Here is a 19,954-nt window from a genome sequence, read left to right as displayed (position 1 = left end):
AATATTAATTAAAAACATAGAAAGATATTTAATTAAAGGTTAAAAGCATCCTTGAACAGATGAGTTTTTAAAAATTTTTTAAATAATGTAATATCACGCTCTAATCTAATATATTGAGGGAGGGTGTTCCACCATTGTGGGCCTGCAACCGTGAACATATCTGCTCTTCTTGTTCCAATAATTTTTAGAGATGGCACAGTTAGTAAATTTTGATCCGATGAACGCAAAGATCTTTGGGTTTTATATGGGATCAGTGATTTTGATATAAATTGTGGCTCACTAGAGGATAGAGTCTCCCCCCAAAACTGCTCCCTTTCCCTCTCCCGCTGACTCTCTCTCTGGCCCCCTTTCTCTGTCTATCTTTCTGTCCCTCTCCCTGCCCCTGTGTCTTTCTTTCTTTTTGTCATTTTTCCCCAGTTCCCTGTGCAGCAGCATTTCCATCCCACTTCCCTATGCAGCAGCAACAGCATTTTCCTCCTATCCCCCCCCTTTCCTGTGCAGAAGCAGTAGCAGCATTTTCCCCCACCCCCCTTTCCCTTCTCTTACCTTATCTTTAGTGCTCTGTTCGGCCCTCCCCCTTTTTTTTACTGCCGTTGTCGATCCGGCCTGCTTCTGACCCTCCCACCGCCGACAAACCTCGGGGCTCCAGCCGCATAGGCAGCACTTTAAACACGCTGCTTCGCGGCCTTCTACTGCCAATTTCCTCTGCCGCATCTGTCTCCGATGATGTCATCAGAGACGCGGCAGAGGAAATCGGTAGAGAAGGGCGCGAAGCAGCGTGTTTATAGTGCTGCCTACGCCTCTGGAGGCGACGGAGAGGGCAGGGGGTGCTAGTGGCCGGCAGCCGCCGCTCCGCAGGTGGAGAGCAGGGAAGGGCCCGCATGCGCACTTGTCTTGCCTCGCATGAGGCCAGACCGTAAGCCGCGCATGCGTACTTCCTATGAGTCGCTAGAGCTCACGGAAAACCGGCGCACGCATAGGAAGTTTTATTATATTAGATTCATTCACTAGGACTGCAGCTTATCTACTACTACTTATCACTTGTATAGCGCTGAAAGGTGTGTAGTACTGTGCATTCTGACATTTATAGACAGTCCTGCTCGGAAGAGCTTACAGTCTAACTTGGACAGACAGACATGACATATAGTGTTGGGGAAAGTTTCTGGAAGGTTTCTATATATGATATGGTTTTTTTAATGTACTCATTTTTGTTTTTTTCAACAGTGCCGCACAGCTGTTGAGTTATCCAGGGAAGAACAAAATTCCTTTGAACTACCACATAGTTGAAGTATGTATTTTTTTAAAATTTGCATTCTGTGTTTGTTCAGCTCCATGTTATAGGTATGGCAAACTGTAACAGGGGTAAAAACACAAGGAGTTTACTTTATGGAGTCTTTGTTATCTTGGTCAGCAAGAGAATGTAGCTCTTGGTAGTATTTTTATAAACAATATATACTCGAATATAAGTCGAGACCCCCCATTTCCCCCCCAAAAGGAGGAAAAATGATTGACTCGCATATAAGCCGGGCGGCTTAATATTCAAGTGCCCTGCCAGCTGCAGGCTCTGAACCCAGCCCCCTCCCTGCCAGGCACTGCACAGAGCCCCCTTCCCTCCCTCCTTCTGTCAGGCTCTGCAACCAGCTCCCTTTCCTCCCTCCCAGGCTCTCCACCTTGTCCCCCCTCCCTGCCCTGTCCATCGTATCTCCTCTGCCGCTGGAATCCCTGGTGGTCCAGAGGTGTAGTGGGCAGGAGCAAGCTTTCTACTCTCCTGCCCCGATGCTAACCTGGTCTGTTGCTACTGCGAGTTCCGGCGGGAGCCATTCAGGAAGCCATTCAGCACTGAGCAGCAGCGCCAAAGTGTGCTCCCTACCGCTCAGCGGCTGAAGTTGGAACTCGTGGCAGCAACTCACCGGGTTTGCAGCGGGGCAGGAGAATGGAAAGCTCGCTCTTACCCATTACACCTCTGGACCACCAGAGATTTCAGTGGCAGAGGAGGTAAGATGGACAGGGCAGGGAGGGGGGACAAGGTGCACAGCCTGGCGGAGGCCTGCAATAAGTCTGGGAGGGGAGCGGGTGTGCCCTGGATGCTGGCGTGAGGTACCTCACGAACGGCTACTTAAAAAACTGTGGAACCACGGGGTGCAAGGGGATATCTACCGATGGATCAAACACTGGCTAGCGGGCAGGAAACAGAGGGTTGGAGTCAAGGGCCAATACTCAGATTGGCAATGGGTCACGAGCGGAGTTCCGCAGGGGTCGGTGCTGGGTCATCTACTGTTCAATATATTTATTAACGATCTGGAGACGGGGACAAAATGTGAGGTTATCAAATTTGCTGATGACACCAAACTCTGCAGCAGGGTTAGAAACACGGAAGACTGTGAAGACCTGCAAAGGGACCTAACGAGACTGGAAGACTGGGCAAAAAAGTGGCAAATGAGTTTTAACGTAGAGAAATGCAAGGTCGTGCATGTAGGGAAAAAGAACCCGATGTTCAACTACAAAATGGGGGGAACACTGCTAGGGGTGAGTAACCTGGAAAGGGACCTGGGGGTGATGGTCGACACATCACTGAAACCATCGGTGCAATGTGCGACAGCCTCAAAGAAAGCAAACAGAATGCTGGGCATCATCAAAAAGGGTATCACAACCTGGACGAAGGAAGTCATCATGCCGCTGTATTGCGCAATGGTGCACCCGCACCTGGAGTACTGTGTTCAATACTGGTCGCCGTACCTCAAGAAGGACAGGGCGGTACTCGAGGGAGTGCAGAGGAGGGCGACTAAGCTGATAAAAGGTATGGAAAATTTTCCATACGCTGACAGGTTAAAAATGCTGGGGCTGTTCTCCCTGGAGAAGAGGAGACTTAGAGGGGACATGATAGAAACCTTCAAAATCCTTAAGGGCATAGAGAGAGTGAATAAGGACAGATTCTTCAAACTGTGGGGAGCCACAAGCACTAGGGGTCACTCGGAGAAATTGAAAGGGGACAGGTTTAGAACAAATGCTAGAAAATTCTTTTTTACACAGAGGGTGGTGGACACATGGAACACGCTTCTGGAGGAAGTGATAGGCCAGAACTCTGTACAGGGGTTCAGGAAGGGTTTGGATAGGTTCCTGGAGGATAAAGGGATAGAGGGGTACAGAGAGAACTTGAGGTAGGTTATAGAAGTGGTCAGAAACCACTTCACAGGTCGCAGACCTGATGGGCCGCCGCGGGAGCGGACCGCTGGGCGAGATGGACCTCGGTCTGACCCAGTGGAGGCAACTTCTTATGTCTTAAGGCTGTTATAGGGGAAAACACCCTCCAGGGAACGTACGCAGGTAAGGTTGGTCTCAGTTAGGGCACTGGTCTTTGACCTAAGGGCCGCCGCGTGAGTGGATTGCTGGGCATGATGGACAAGTGGTCTGACCCAGCAGCGGCAATTCTTATGTTCTTAAAAGGCATATGAGTCTTGAACCAGTCGGTTATTCACCTTTAATTGTGAGTTGTATAGAAGGCATCTGTATTTTTCGGTTCCTCTTTCTGTATCGCTGAGCTGTGCTGTAGCTCCTCAATTTCTCCTTCTACATACAAGTTGGAAGGTGTGTTTCTGATTTGCTCTGATTTTACTTTATTATTTTCAGGTTTTTATCCAAATTTTTAGGCTTTTTTGTGCTTGAGGACCCATCTCTGCCTGGAAGAAGATACAGACTCTTGGGTGTTAGATGTCTGTAGATGGGAGGGCAACACTTTTACAGGGCACCTACCTGGCCAGCCTGCACTAGCACTTTTTGTGGCTTGGGGAGCTCTCCTGGTAGCAAGGTTCACTCCTGGTTGTTTCTGGAGCTTGAGCAAGGCTGTGTGGCTCTGTGTCGGTCCTAAGGATGTTATTGGATGCCGGCTGCATCCACCCCACCCCCGAGTTGACTGTGTAGCTTGTGGGGTCTGGGTTCTCAGACTCTTTCAGCATCTGAATGGCAGCCTGAAAAAAACCCCCAAACATTTGGATGATTATTACATGATTCTCTGAGGCATGTAATAATCTCCATAATCCAACTGCTGTTTCAGCATGATTATTATATGCTTCTCTGAGGCATGTAATAATCTCTATAATCCAACTGCTGTTTCAGCTGATGCAAGCACATCACCAGCAGAACTGTGAGTACAGACTATTGTAACCTGTTGTGGTGTGGGGAGAGTTCTGGGGCTTGGTATAGGATTCTCCATCTCCAAAATCCCCTTCCCTGTGTTTTTTTGAACTTTTTAGTTAGCTCTCCTGGGCTGTTTTTTTTGTGCCAAAATGCTGCCACTGCAGCCATCTTAGATTTTCCCAGTTTGATTTTAAAAGCCTTAATCTGCCTAAAATACACCTTGATTTTGTTTAAAATTATTATAGGCTGACTCCTCAGGCTGTTTTACTCCTGATTCATGCCAGATTTGCACTGGATTCCCAGCAAAGGAACATCCATGTTCCACATGCAAGGCATGTTGGGGGAGGGGTGTGTGCTGGGATTAGCTCCCTCTGGTCCCTTTAGGGCAGTGGTCACATTTTGGATTTGTAGGTACTTGGAGGGCCTCAGAAAAAAATAGTTAATGTCTTATTAAAGAAATTACAATTTTGCATGGGGTAAAACTCTTTATAGTTTATAAATCTTTCCTTTTGGCTAAGTCTTAATAATAATATTGTAATTTATAGCTAAAGAAACATATGATCAAGAAACTGTTTTATTTTACTTTTGTGATTATGATAAACATACCGAAGGCCTCAAAATAGTGCCTGGTGGGCTGTGATTTTGAGACCACTGCTTTAGGGCAATGAAGTCGTAGGTGGCTCATTTTATGGAAGAAAAATTCCTTTCAAAGGCTAGGATAATGACATCATAAAACTGGCACTGTTAATCACTTGATAATTATATCCAGTATTAGAATCAATATAGCTTTAAATATATACAGTCTGGATAGAATAATGCTCTTCACTCTATATACGTATTTTTAAAGGACACCTCAGCCCCACCATTCCACCGCTGTAATGATTTTCTACCGCGGGAAGAATGATGTGGTGCCTCATCATTGGCTGTCCATTTTATTGTAATTTATTATGTTTTATAGCATATTTCAAAAATCTTCAAATGTATCTTCAGTTGTAAAGTTTTTATGATAAATATCCCAATTATGTAAAAATATATAAATAGTACTTATCTCAGCCAAACCCGGGAGTCAGACCCGACATGTTTCGCACTAAAAAAGTGCTGTATCAAGGGTCTCCCTACAAAATAAAGGAAGGAAGCTATTACATATTACTGTGCTAGCCCCTTCCCGCATTTCTTAAACTCACCGAGGCCACCGCCATCTTTCTCACAATAAAATAGGAGTCGGATGACAGCGGCAGCCTCGGTGAGTTTATCAGACGTAATATAGACTGAATGATAAAGAAGTCTTTTAAAAAATGTGGGAAGGGGCTAGGACAGTAATATGTAATAGCTTCCTTCCTTTATTTTGTAGGGAGACTCTTGATACAGCACTTTTTTAGTGCGAAACATGGCGGGTCTGACTCCCGGGTTAGGCTGAGATAAGTACTATTTATATATTTTTACATAATTGGGATATTTATCATAAAAACTTTACAACTGAAGATACATTTGAAGATTTTTGAAATATGCTATAAAACATAATAAATTACAATAAAATGGACAGCCAATGATGAGGCACCACATCATTCTTCCCGCGGTAGAAAATCATTACAGCGGTGGAGTGGTGGGGCTGAGGTGTCCTTTAAAAATACGTATATAGAGTGAAGAGCATTATTCTATCCAGACTGTATACATTTAAAGCTAGGTTAATGACATGGCATCTTTGGCAAAGCGCAGATAGGCAGTCGCCTCTGATCCCATGAGGATACACAGAGTCCATGCAGGTGGCCTCATGGCATCCTGTTCAGATCTATACCCCTGATTTTGTTGGTCTTATGTTTGAAGCCTATATGGCTTATTGGGGTGTAGTTACACCGTCTGGATTCAAGCCAACTGTTACACATGGGGGTTTGCCCTCAGACTGCAGTGCCACTCTGAAGGTTCACCTGCAGGACTCGGAGGTATAGTCGGAGAAAGATTGGAATGACTGGGGATCAGAATCAATGCCTTTACTCCTTCAAAATAAATTTTCAGTTTGAGAATTCAGGGTCACAGGATGTAGCTAACAGGCAATGAGTCTGTGGCAGTGCTGGACTAAGGGGAGGATCTGCCAGTGGCGTTGCTGAAGATCATGACAGATATTATGAATATGATATTGAGCCACTTAGTTTATCAAGCGGATTAGAAATATTTTAAATAAATTTAAAAAAAAAAAATCCTTGCAGGTATTGAAGCTTGAACACCCACAGACCTCTGCTGCTCAGTGTTTTGTCATGTGCAGCTCTAAGCTTCAAACCACTTTTTTTCCTTTGCACCCTGACATTAGTGTTGCTAAAGGAGCTCCGTAGGGTCCCTTGTGGTTTGTCAGGACTATGTCAAAGTTGTATCCACTGGCTCCTGATTTCCAACAGTTTGTCCTGCCAAAATGGATTTGCTAGCAGCACAGATTTCCAGACAAACTTCTCTGCCTGGTGAAGGTGAATTGATGTTGAAGGATGTGTAAGACCATAGGGTGGATTTAGTCCTCAAGAAGACAGTTTGAGGCTTAAGGTGGCGACAATGTTTTCCTTTGTTGCAAGTTTTCAAGTTTTATTTAAAATTTGATGAATCGCTTAATCTTAATACAAAGCGATGAACAAATCTAAAAAACATAATGCATCGCCAAATTCAGGGAGACAGTACCAATAACATAGACAAATTACAAAACAAAAACAGAACCAAAACGGATGTGGGGAGGAAATACCATATATGAAATATATGATAGTAAATGAGTCAAATATGGATATAACAATAGGGAGGGAAACAAAAAAAATCTAGCTGAAATTAAAAAGTGTGATCTGACTCTAAAAAAACTAGCAGTCAAAAGCATCTTTAAAAAGAAAGCATTTTAACTTCTTTTAAACCTATCAATAAGATGTTCATCCTTATGTGTGTTGGGAGGGAGTTCCACAGTTGCGGAGCGACGACTGAAAAAATATATTGCCTCTGAGTATTAATGGATTTGAGAGGAGGAACAAACAGCAAATGTTGGTCGTTTGACCTAAGTGACCGGGCAGGGGCATAGGGAATTAAGACTCGGTCAGTAAAGGCAGAAGTTTTATAAAGTTTTGGTTTTTTTTTTTAATTTCTTTATTCATTTTTAAACTTACATCAAGTGTACAGTAAATATCAACCAAATATAATACAACATCACTTGAAAAATTTTCAATATCATACACCAAGAAGATTTAACCCCCACCCCCCTCCCAAATTCATATGCAAATAATATATACCACATGAAAATAATATTTTACGACAATCATCTATATATTCTTAATGGAAAAACAAGAAATCCCCCCCCCCCAAATCCACATGTGTATTAAGATTGGGAAAAGTGTAACCTTACAACCCTTACAATGAGCAGAAGGGGTAAGGACCGTGCTTGGGAGGAAGGGCGGGCGGATGCCGCTTTCAGCACGGGGGTGCTTTGCGGTTCTTGCGGGGGGGCGTTCTCGCGGGGGGGGGGGGGGTTGCGATGCCGGTTCGGGGGGGTGCGATGCCGGTTAGAGCGGGGGGGAAGTGCTCGTACACCAGAACATGCTCAGTTTGCGAGGCAAAAGTTTGCTGAGTGTTCTGCTCATCTTGCAAAACACTCGCAAACCGGGTTACTCGCAAGCCGAGGTTCCACTGTACTTGATTTATAGGGTTGATACATACTTAAGGCCTCACTATATATTATTCCAAAGCTATGTTGAGCAGGCTACCTTGCAGTGACCAATGCTCTTTGGCAAAGTGCTGGATGATGATTTGGCCAGTATGGCAGATTGTCGCCTTAAGCCTTTGCAAGACAGTAGACCATGTGCCCCTGGGAGTTGGGTCATAGTACATTTTGTGGTTCTCAACAGAGGTTTGGAGGCTCCAGTCAAGCTCAGCCCTCAGATTCCTGCTCAGCAGCAGTCCTCAAGAAATCCCAATGACAGCAGACCAGTCACCTAATTCCTGTGCACAGGAGAAAGGTATTTGACTTACTGGGAGGCCTGGACAAGGATTACCTTGGATGACTTGGGGCTGGACATCATTTGAGAAGGCTACAAGTTTGAATTCTTTCATCCTCCACTGCACTTATTTGTGGATAATCCAGCCGGATGACCAGAGAAGAAAACCAAGGGCAGAGCAATGGTGAAATGGCTCTTGGATATTCAATATGGTATTATAATTGTGGGACAATTCTTTCTTGTTCCACCTTCAGTTCTCATTCAGTCGATTTGTTATACAAACATTGCTTTTAATGACCCTCAGAAACACCACCCGAGACTCCTATCATTAATTGTCTTAGGCTTTAAGTGCTATCTCCTCACTGGATCATATTATATAAGCAATGCCCTCTCGATGTGTAATTTAATAAATAAATAAATAGTTCAGCTCTGGATTGTAATAAAGTGACTTATGTTATCTTATATGTGGTCTTCCTTTCAGGGATAACTTGGCCACCATCTCACCCTCCCCTCCAGTCTGTAGCATCTTTCCTTTCCCTCCCCTTCTACCAGGCCCAGCAGCACCTCTTCTCTCTTCCCTTTCCCTGCCCCCTGTCCAGCAGCACCTCTTCCTCTCTACATGTCCAGTAGTACCCCTTCTCCCTTACATCCTCCCCCTTCCCCCTGTCCAGCAATGCCCCGTCTAACTTGCATAAGAACATAAGAAATGACGCTGCTGGGTCAGACCAGTGGTCCATCTTGCCCAGCAGTACGCTCACGCGGCGGCCCTCAGGTCAAAGACCAGTGCCCTAACTGAGACCAGCCCTACCTGAGTACGTTCCGGTTCAGCAGAAACTTGTCTAACTTTGTCTTGAATCCCTGGAGAATGTTTTCCCCTATGACAGACTCCGGAAGAGCGTTCCAGTTCTCTACCACCTCCCTTGTCCAGAATTACTTCTCCTGTCTCTAGTGGCAGCTCACTGTGTGCTTTTTAACTTGGTCACACAGCTGCCGCTAGGATTAATTTAGATTCGGTTTCATCTGGGAGCCTCGGGGCCTTTGCTAGGCCTTCCCGTTTCGATGATACCGGCTGGTTTAGCAAAACCCCCAAGGCTCCCAGATGAAACCACATCTGAATTAATCCTAGCGGCTGCTGTGTGACCAAGTTAAAAAGCACACGAAGCTGCTGGTGGGGGGAGAGGGGTGCTGAGAGAAACGTGATGGCAGCAAGAAGATGCTGCCTGTAAAGGGGGGGGGGGGGGTGTGCGCGCAAAGAGAAACACGATGGCAGCAGGAAGATGCAGTGCCAGCACGTGAACCTCTGGCCCTACAGGAGGTGCCTCGCAGTGAGAGGCAAGTCAGCTGGCCGGCGCTTCTCTTCCTCCTCAGTGTGCTGCAGCACACTTGGAATCACAGGAGGCATACTAGTGCGCCGCGGCACACAGTTTGCGATACACTGCACTAGAAAGAAAGATTAGGTTCTTACCTTGAAAATATTTCTTGTGGATAGAAACATAGAAACAGACGGCAGATAAGGGCCACGGCCCATCTGTGTCTAGTAGTCCTGAATCCCTGCCCTATAAGTTGGCTTTGCCTGCCTTCTGTCTGTATATCAGCCTCTGTCTGGATTTGGAGAATTCTGTCTCTCAGCCACACTGATTTAAAAGAAAAAAAAAGAGAAATCAGTCTGAGTTTCTGCCTGATAGGACATGCAAGTATGAGCTCCATAAATGTTTGGTCTGGTTGCATATGGTTTTTGTTTCAATTTGGAACTATCTCCCTCTATATATCAGAACAGAACAAAACGTGGATAAATTCAAGAGTATTTAAAATGCTTTCTTTGTAAAGATGCCTACAACTGATTTTTTCTTTTAAAATAATCTTTATTTCTATTTTTTTAAATGCAATCCTCCTACCTTGTCATATTCTACTGTTTCTATCCGTTTGTTCTCTTTCCTCACAAATTGTAGTTCTCCCCTTTTTTAAGTTTTGTTTTCTTGTCCTTTCCCCATTCAAGTTTGTCTGTCTCGTAAGGATTATGTTTAGAGGTGAGCCAGGAGGATGTCCTCAGGCAGATAGACAAGCTAAAGAGCGACAAGTCGCCAGGTCCAGACGGCATTCACCCAAGGGTGCTCAAGGAATTAAGGAATGAAATATCAGAGACACTTCAGCAAATATGCAACCTATCCCTAAAAACTGGAGAGATCCCGGAGGACTGGAAAATAGCTAATGTCATGCCCATCTTCAAAAAGGGTTCAAGGGGCGACCCGGGAAACTATAGGCCGGTGAGCCTCACATCGGTCCCGGGAAAGATGATGGAGGCGCTGATTAAGGACAGCATTTGTGATCATATCGAAAAAAATGGACAGCTAAGGTCGAGCCAGCATGGGTTCTGCAAGGGTAGGTCGTGCCTCACAAACTTGTTGTACTTCTTTGAGGGGGTAAATAGCCAGGTGGACAAAGGTGAACCCATAGACATAATTTACCTAAACTTCCAGAAAGCCTTCGATAAGGTACCACATGAGCGGTTGCTCAGGAAGCTATGGAATCACGGGGTGCGAGGGGCGGTCCACCGATGGATCAAAAACTGGCTGGCAGACAGGAAGCAGAGGGTTGGTGTAAAGGGCCACTACTCGGACTGGCAAGGGGTCACGAGCGGGGTTCCTCAAGGGTCAGTGCTGGGACCGCTCCTGTTTAACATATTCATTGACGACCTGGAGGCGGGAACAAAATGTGAGGTCATCAAATTCGCAGATGACACCAAACTATTCAGCAAGGTTGAAACCACGGTAGATTGCGAGGATCTCCAAAGGGATCTTACGACACTGGAAGAATGGGCGAAAAAGTGGCAAATGAGCTTCAACGTAGGGAAATGCAAGGTCATGCATATAGGGAGAAGGATGTTCACTTACAAAATGGGGGGATCAATGCTAGGGGTCAGTAAGCTGGAAAGAGACCTGGGAGTGATGGTAGACACGACATTGAAGGCGTCAGCACAGTGCGCCACAGCCTCGAGGAAAGCAAACCAAATGTTAGGTATCATTAAGAAGGGTATCTCGACCAGAACGAAGGAAGTCATCCTGCCACTGTACCAGGCTATGGTGCGCCCGCATCTGGAATACTGTGTACAGTACTGGTCACCGTACCTCAAAAAGGACATGGCAATGCTTGAGGGAGTCCAGAGAAGAGCAACTAAACTGATTAAGGGTATGGAAAACCTTACATACACTGACAGACTGAAGAAGCTGGGGCTGTTCTCCCTGGAAAAGCGGAGACTCAGAGGAGATATGATAGAGACCTTCAAGATCCTGAGGGGCATCGAAAAGGTTGACAAGGACAGATTTTTCAATTTGAAAGAAACCACAAGAACAAGGGGTCACTCGATGAAATTGAAGGGGGACAGGTTTAGAACAAACGCAAGGAAATTCTTTTTCACACAGAGGGTGGTGGACACATGGAACACCCTTCCGGAGGCCGTGATAAGAAATAGCAAAGTACAGGGTTTCAAGGAAGACCTGGATAGGTTCCTGGAGGACAAAGGGATTGAGGTACAGATAAGAGCAGTGGAAGGTTTAGAGATAAGTGTAGAGGTAGGTATAAAATTATTCAGGGGCCGCTGCTCAGGCAATATGCCTGATGGGCCGCCGCGTGAGCGGACCGCTGGGCGGGATGGACCTCTGGTCTGCCCCGGCGGAGGCAACTACTTATGTACTTATGTATTATTTGTAGTCTGTTCCCTAATTAATATTTAAACAAATTTTATTGTATAACGCTTTGAATTTTATGTTAAGCATTTAATCAAATTTTAATAAACTATAATACTGTTAGTTGATATATTAGTTCAGTGTTCTCCCTAGGGCCTTTTAGCTGGGCGCTCCGCCCGGCTGTCATCCGATCACAAATCCTGCTGCTGCCGCTGCTGCTCAACATTAAAAAAAAAAACTGGCTTAGAGATTTCACGCCTTAGCCCGTAGCGAACTTAAGCTCCAGGGCTCTAACGTGTGTATGCCGGGCTTCCCTTCTCTACCCTCCGAAAACGGAAGTTATGTCCAGGGGGAGTGGGGGAGAGAATGGAAGCCAGCACACACACATTAGAGCCCCGTGTCAGCCTAGAGGCGTATGGGAAATTATATCAATCTGACTCTGGCATGGGAAGGAAGATAGACCCTTAGTGCAGGGAAACTGTTTTAAGTATCCCGGATATGTTTTAAGTTTCCCTGATTGAATCATGACTAGCTAAAAGGTGTTAATGTCTGATTAAGAGGGTGCTTAGGACAATGGTGCACAGATCAAGCCAGAGACTTAATCCCATCACCATGCTTGCAGGTATCTCACCCTCCTTAGCAATTAAATTAACCATTGTTTCAAACAGTTTACAAATTCTAAACAGAAAGATACTGGGACATACAATATTTTCTCTATTCAGAATAAGATTCCAAGGTATAAAAGCCTGCTCTCTGCAGCACACATGGATCTCTCTTTCTATGGAGCTATCAATCTATCTCTCTCTTTTTCTATCAAGCTATCAGGAGAGGGGTCTTGGCCCTCTATCTCTCTTTCTATCTAGCTATCTCTTGGCTCTTTGCTTGGCACTCTGGTTCTGTCTTGGCTCTCCCTCTCTCTGTCTATCCTTCCCTTTATCTATGGAACACGAAGCTTAGACCATCCCCCTTTTCTCTCTCTCTGGCTCTTACTAGAACTGCAAGCTTCTATGTCCCTCTTTGCCTCTGAACTCTGTAAGCCAGGGAAACTGCTATACTCTCTATTTAATTGTAATGCTTAATTGTAATGATTATAAATATTGCTTTTCTGTAAGACTATTTCTATAATATATTCTTTATATAATCACCCCTGGCTGTGCTTCTTATTTGATTCTATCCCTAATGAAACTTCTGTGAAGGTATTGAACTCGGGACCGCGGATTGTAAGGCCGTGTCAAACATAACCCCTCCAACCTAACATTGTGGGGGTGCGACCATCCTTACATTTTATTATCCTTACACCCCGGAGCATGAGTTTGCTATGGGCTAAGGCGGGAGACAGGTCAGTGATGGAGGGAAGCTTACAATTTGCTGCTCTTGCTGCCGGGTCCTGCCTACTTTCTGTTTCCGCGAAGGCAGGACCCGGAAGCACTTCTCTACAACATCGCTCCTTAGTTTTTATCAAGTGGTGCAGTGAGGAGCCATCGGCTGTGGTTACATATTATCACCTCATTCCTTTATTATTTATTTTTTCTCCTCATGGTTCTTTATTCTAAGCAGCTCTGGCACTAACAGTACTACGTTGCCTTATGCTACTTTCACTACCACGTGCGGTCAGGTTCGGCATTTTATCATGATTTGGGTTTTTAATTTAGTTTTTCACCAGTATTTTAATTTTTTTTTAATTTTTTTTTTATTAAAGCAGCCTTTTTTGACAGCCTGATGCCCCTCCCCCTATCAGTGTGCATCCAATCCACTGCCGACACTTTTTGGGCGCCTCTTTCAACGGATCAACTATCATAGCCCCACTGTTGCGTGTTCACATTTATTCTGCTTACGAGTTTCTTATCAGCGCAGAGACCTTTTCGTTAAGTCCATTTTACTGCCCCTTTTTTACTTTCCCGAGTGCTGTGGTTTTATTCTTTGGTTTTAATAGAAGCTCATTTGAACATAATTTAGATTTTTCCCAGGTTTCACTTTTCATCTACCCGGTCGGCTTGTCTTTGAGCTACTATCGGCTTATGTTTTCAAGATACACTCTGTATTATCAGCTGTTCATTTCCTATACGTTTACTTTTGACCTGTTTAGATCTATATAGTCTTGACCAGCGATGGCGAACCTATGGCACGCGTGCCAGCTGTGGCACGTGAAGGCCTTGCAGCTGGCATGCGGGAAGGTCCGCAATAGAGAGCTGCACGGGTCGCGGGGATCCCGTGGGGACGCCTCCGAGGGTCGCGGGGTTCCTGCGGGGCTGGATGAACTAACTCGTGTGGCTTTTCTCCCTACCTGCTCTGCTTGCAGCACAGAGCTGAACGGAAGTCTTCCCGACGTCAGCGCTGATGTCGGTAAACAAAGCCCTCCCTCCCTCCGACGTCTGCACTGACGTTGGGAAGACTTCCGTTCGGCTCTGTGCTGCAGACAGGGTAGGTAAGTAGGAGTAGCCTCGCGGCTCGAGTGGCTACCAAGGGAGGGGGGCGATCCGCCCCGCCCCATGTGCAGCACAGCCGGCCAGGTCCCCTTACTATTGTGGCGCTAACCCGACCGACCGACAACAGCCCTGGTCTGACAAACCTCCCTGCCCTTAACTGCGAATCTAAATTACCTTCTTACAGCAGCTGTAAGAAGGAAATTTAGATTCGCAGTTAAGGGCAGGGAGGTTTGTCAGACCGGGGCTGTTGTCGGTCGCGGAAGCGCCACAAAAGTAAGGGGACCTGGCCGGCTGTGCTGCACCCGGGGCGGGAGAGAAGGAGGGGGGAGAAGGACGCTGAAAGCACTGGGGAAGACAAAGGGGTGGAGAAGGACGCTGAAAGGCCATGGGGAAGACGGGGTGGGGGGGGGAAGGACTCTGAAAGCATTTGTGGAAGACAGAAGGGGGAGAAGGACGCTGACAGTACATGGGGAAGACGGGGGGGAGAAGGACGCACATGAGAAAGACGGGGGGGAGAAGGACGCTGAAAGCACATGGGGAAGACGGGGTGGGGGGGAAGGACACTGAAAACATTTGTGGAAGACAGAAGGGGAGAAGGACGCTGACAGGACATGGGGAAGACGGGGAGGGGAGAAGGACGCTGAAAGCACATGGGGGAGACAAAGGGGTGGAGAAGGATGCTGAAAGGCCATGGGGAAGACGGGGGGGGGGGAGAATGACGCTGACAGGACATGGGGAAGATGGGGGGGTGGAGAAGGACGCTAAAAGGAAATGGGGAAGAGAGAGTTGGGAGAAGACGCTGGCAGGGAAGAAGACAGAGATGCCAGACTATGGGGGGAGCGGAGGGAAGAAGATGGGTGCCAGACCAATTTGGAAGGGGGGAGAAAGGGAGAGGCATAGTAACAGAGCAAATGGAAGACGCAGAAGGAAGAGAGACAGTGGATGGAAGGAACTGAATGAGAACATGAGGAAAGCAGAAACCAGGCAACAAAGGTAGGAAAAGAATTCTATTTCTTTTTTCCTTTTTTTTTTGCTTCAGGATAAAGTAGTATATTAGTTGTGTTGATAAAAATTTATAAACAAAAGAGGCTCTGGTAGAAACCCGTTTACAAAGTGTGTATTCTTCCCAATTAATATTTCCAAATTAATAAAGTCTTTTTGCTTATTTGCTTTAATTCAGTAGCATAATTAAATGAAATAACTATTTCTGAAATTTATAGGGACGGGCGGGGACGGAGGACATTCCTCGCCGGGACGGGTGGGGACGGAGGGATTCCTCACGGGGACGGGTGAGACTTTGGCGGGGACGGGTGGGATTTCTGTCCCCTCGCAACTCTCTAGTCCGCAATTAAGATATGCGGCGCAGCGGGAGGCGAGTGTGCAGGTGTCTGCTTTGCAGCTCACCTGGCAACAGGGCCGGACTGGCCATTGGGAGGACCGGGCATTGTCCCGGTGGACCGCAGCCCATCCTCCTGTGCTGGCTGCAGTCCTGTGAGTGGATGTTTAGCCTGCCTGTCTTCCCCTTAGTATCCTATGAGCCAGGCAGTGTGTGAGGGGGAAGTGGGGGGAGGAAGAGAAGCTTCACACAGTCTGTCATAGGAACTCAGTGAGGCTGTAGTGTGACTCCACATGTGACATCTGTAATCAGGAACAGTTCCTAGTGCTCCCATGCTAGAGAGGTGAGGATATGGGGGGAAGTTAATGTGTCTAATAATGTGCTCCTCTGTATCTTCCATGGGGGACATGCTAAATTCTAGGAAATAAAAAAGCTGCTTATGATGATTGCATAGAGAAGTTCAGTAAGCTGAGAGGAGGGCTGGGCTCTCTGTGAACAACCAACACACTAATCCTCTGCGCTGTACCTTATGGCAAACTCAATATAGCAAAAAACAGTAAAGTGTATATGTGGCCCTTCACAGTGCTTTTGTAAACATCATAATAAAATAACAAAGGCTCCAATAATGAAAAATAAAAGTCCTTTTCCCATACACTCAGGTTGCACAAGTCCGGTTTTCACCCGGACAGTATATTTTTTGACCAAAACGGATGTCTACAATTAGTAAAATTCCCCAATCACTTATTTTTTTATGGGGACGGATTTGTATACAGCACTTCATTAGATTTTTTTTATTATACAAATTTTATCTTTTTGTAGACTTAAGTCTTGAACAAAGAAAATGAGTACAGCAAAAAAAGCAAAAACAGATAGTGGAAGACCATTCCAAGAGGCCTGGACAGAGTACATATGGAGTGATTGAACGCACTGGGAAAGCATTGTGTATTATGTGTAATGAAAGTGTTGTGTCTCGCACATCAAGTGTCAAACGTCACTTTGAGACCAACCATAACAGTGTTGCTGAACTTGGTTTAGCTCAAAGAAAAGAGTTCCTTGTAGGAAAATTAAAGAAATATCACTCCCAGTCTCTTAGTTTTAGCAACTATCTTTCAAAAACTAATCATCTTACAGTTGCCAGCTTTCAAATTTCACTGTGCATGGCAAAACATGGTAAGCCCCTCTCTGATGGAGATTTTATCAAAAAGGCAATTTTGGCTGGGAGTAATTCACTCTTCCATGATTTCCAAAACAAGGATAAAATTGTGCAGCGCATCTCTGAGATGCCGCTAAGCAGAAATACTGCAAAAGATAGGGTTCTGCGAATGGCTGCTGATGTTAATCAACAGCTTACTTGCGACTTACAAAAAGCACCCTTCTACTCCATGTGCTTGGATGAAAGTACAGATATTACTAACCATGCAAGACTAGCGCTCATTTTGCGTTATGCTACTGGTGACATCATGAGAGAAGAGCTGGTAAAACTGCTGTCTTTGCCTGGAAGAACACAAGGGATAGATATCCACAATGCTGTGATGGAGGCTTTTTCATCACTAGACATAAGTCCAGAAAAAGTGGTTTCAGTTACTAGCGATGGAGCACCTAGCATGGTGGGGACAACATCAGGATTCATTCATTTCTTTGCTAAGGAAGCAAAACATCCACTGATTCAATTTCACTGCATAATACATCAAGAGGCTCTCTGCGCCAAAGAAAGCAGCAAAAACTTGACGATGTCCTCAAAGATGTAACAAAAATGGTGAACTTCATCATGGCGCGTACTCTTAATTTTCGACAATTTCAAGACCTTCTTGATGAGGTTCAGGCACAATATAACACTTTACTGATGTACAATAATATCTGGTGGCTGTGCAGAGGACGAGTGTTAGAGAGATTTGTGGCCTGCTTGGAAGAAGTTAGGCTATTTATGAACGAAAAGAGGGAAGACTATCTTCAACTCACCAACCTCATGTTCTTTACAGATTTTACTAACCACTTTAATGTACTAAACAAAAAATTACAAGGCATGGGAAAAACAGCAGAAAGCATGTTTAGTGACATCAAAGCTTTTGAGAGAAAATTGCATGTTTTTGAAAAAGACCTTGAGAGTGGACAGCTAAAATATTTTCCCAACCTAAAAATACATTTGGATAATTCTACAACATTTGTGGACAGTCATAAAAAACACCAGGAAATCCACAAAGCATATTCCACCATTGTAGCCGAAGCAAAGGAGAATTTTAGTAAAAGATTTTCTCAGTTCCGTAAGATAGAGACAACCCTTTCATTTATAACTTCCCCAGAAAAGTCCACATTTGAAGATCTTGATCTTTCCTGCTTACAGTGATTGGATATTCAAAATTTGGAAATGGAGCTACTGGAATTTCAAGAAAGCTCTATCTGGAAAAGTAAATTCAATGACCTGCGTACAGCTCTTGAACGTATTGAGTGTGAAAGGGTGACAAATGAAATCACTGCTAGCAGTTCTGAAAATGAAATCCTAAAAGCGTGGAATTCTCTGCCAGACAATTTTAAGTCCATGAAAGCACTTGGGATTGCTCTTCTTACTTTGTTTGGGTCATCCTATGCTTGTGAGCAGCTGTTTTCGGCTTTGAATCATATAAAATCTGATGCTAGAAACAGATTAACAGATGACATGAGTGCTGCATGTGTTGCTCTGAAATTAACGCACTATGAGCCAAGGATTGACAAGTTATCAGCATGCATGCAACAACAAAAATCACATTAATTTTTTTCAGAGCATACCCAATGCATATGTTTACATGAAGCAGTGTTTTCAGTTTGTAGTTAAGACACTTTCTAAGTTATTTAAATATTATTTAAAGATGTTATTTAAAAAAGGGACTTTACATGGCCCTGTTGTATTCCAATCTGGAATTTCCAATAAAAACGGTTGGTTTAATTGAAAGCTCTTTTGTTTTCTTTACATCATATTATTAGAAATGTAATGATTTAACTATTTTCTAATTTGATTGTAAATTTTACAAAAAAACATGTATAGACTCTTTGGGAATGCACACAGAGTCTTGACACAGTTAACAGTTTTAAGAAGTTTATCTTTTTTTTTACTCAGGATACATTTGACATGTTATGTGAATAATACATTTAAAATATATTGTGTAACAATCAAATTCTTCCTAAATTCATTAAATTGAATGAAATCATTAAAACATTATAAATTGCCAATAAATTGAAATGAAAACCAAAGGATTGTGAATCAAATTGATTCTCTGACAATACAAAGATTCCAACCTTTAAAAATGATGTTACATAGTTCAGGCAACTTTATAAAGAGTTTTTAGATACTAAAATCTTGTTATTAAGGTTTAATTGACGTGCTGGCACTTTGAGGAAATTCTTTGGTTTTGTGCGGCAGTTTGGGCACTCGGGCTCAAAAAGGTTAGCCATCACTGGTCTAGACATACTGTTTGTAACCAGCCATAATTTTAAGAATGTATATGCCCTATTTTAGGGCTTTTTTATTTATTCTTTTCTATGACATGTTCGCATCGCAATTTTACTCAAAAGTAGAAATAGGTATCCATATTTCCATTCAAATTTCATCACGGTGCTCTGGTTTTGGCTCCAGTATTTATTACTTCCGTCTACCAGGTCTGGCTATCTGTTACGTCTCATATTTTAAAGACTCACTCGTTATAATTAGCAGTGATCCACACGTCTCTTCATAATGGATATGTCCGATTTTAGCGTTTGAATCTTAGTACTATGGGTTTGGTCTTTTCTGGTTTCCTTTCTGTAGTCTGCTTTTCGTCTGGAGTCTTTTGAGTTTAGAATTACATTTTATGACATTTTTGTGGTTCTAATTGTATGACATGTCTAAATTGGTCAAGTTATCCATTTTTATTATTTTTTATCCCACTCATACAGTGGCAGACCACCTCGGGTGCCAGCCCTAGGGGGGTACAAAGCCAGCTGGATCCAGAACCTTCCAAGCTGCTCTAAATTCGACCACGTGACACCTTACTACCGGCAGTTACACTGGCTGCCAACGGAAGCACGAGTAAGGTTTAAATTCGCCTGCATCTGCTTCAAAGTACTCTATGGACTTGCCCCCAAGTACATAACAGACCTTTTCTCATTTTCCAACAACAAACGCAAGAGAAACTCACACTCAAAATTCATTTCTCCCCCAGTTAGAGGTTGCAAACTAAAAAAACACCACAAACACCTTCTCTCCCACCAAGCAGCCCTATGGGGTAAAGACCTAGATCAACTGCTTTCGCCCACTATCTACGAGGAATTTAGGAAGTGCCTAAAAACATACCTATTCCTGAAATACCTAAACAATTGACCCGCCTTCCCCTCTTTCTCCCCAAGAACATTCTCCCCCTACCATACCCCTACCTTTACCCCCTCTCCTCTTCCCTCCACCCCCTACCTCTA

At 44.5% G+C, this 19,954-nt stretch overlaps 1 protein-coding gene across 5 annotated transcripts in view; it reads left to right on the top strand.

Moving 5' to 3' along the window:
• Positions 1 to 19,954, top strand: part of NCBP1 (nuclear cap binding protein subunit 1) — a 397,555-nt gene that overhangs the window by 180,912 nt on the left and 196,689 nt on the right. For all 5 annotated transcript variants that reach the window (XM_033917013.1, XM_033917021.1, XM_033917038.1 and 2 more), the window contains one exon: positions 1,225 to 1,288. In XM_033917013.1, the coding sequence (XP_033772904.1) occupies positions 1,225 to 1,288 (64 nt within the window). The remainder of the gene's footprint in view (positions 1 to 1,224; positions 1,289 to 19,954) is intronic.

Source organism: Geotrypetes seraphini, chromosome 1 (genome assembly GCF_902459505.1).
Source record: "Geotrypetes seraphini chromosome 1, aGeoSer1.1, whole genome shotgun sequence".
In the NCBI taxonomy this organism is placed as follows: domain Eukaryota; kingdom Metazoa; phylum Chordata; class Amphibia; order Gymnophiona; family Dermophiidae; genus Geotrypetes; species Geotrypetes seraphini.
The sequence above is the reverse complement of the archived record's forward strand: the minus strand, read 5'-3'. Positions and strand labels throughout refer to the sequence as shown.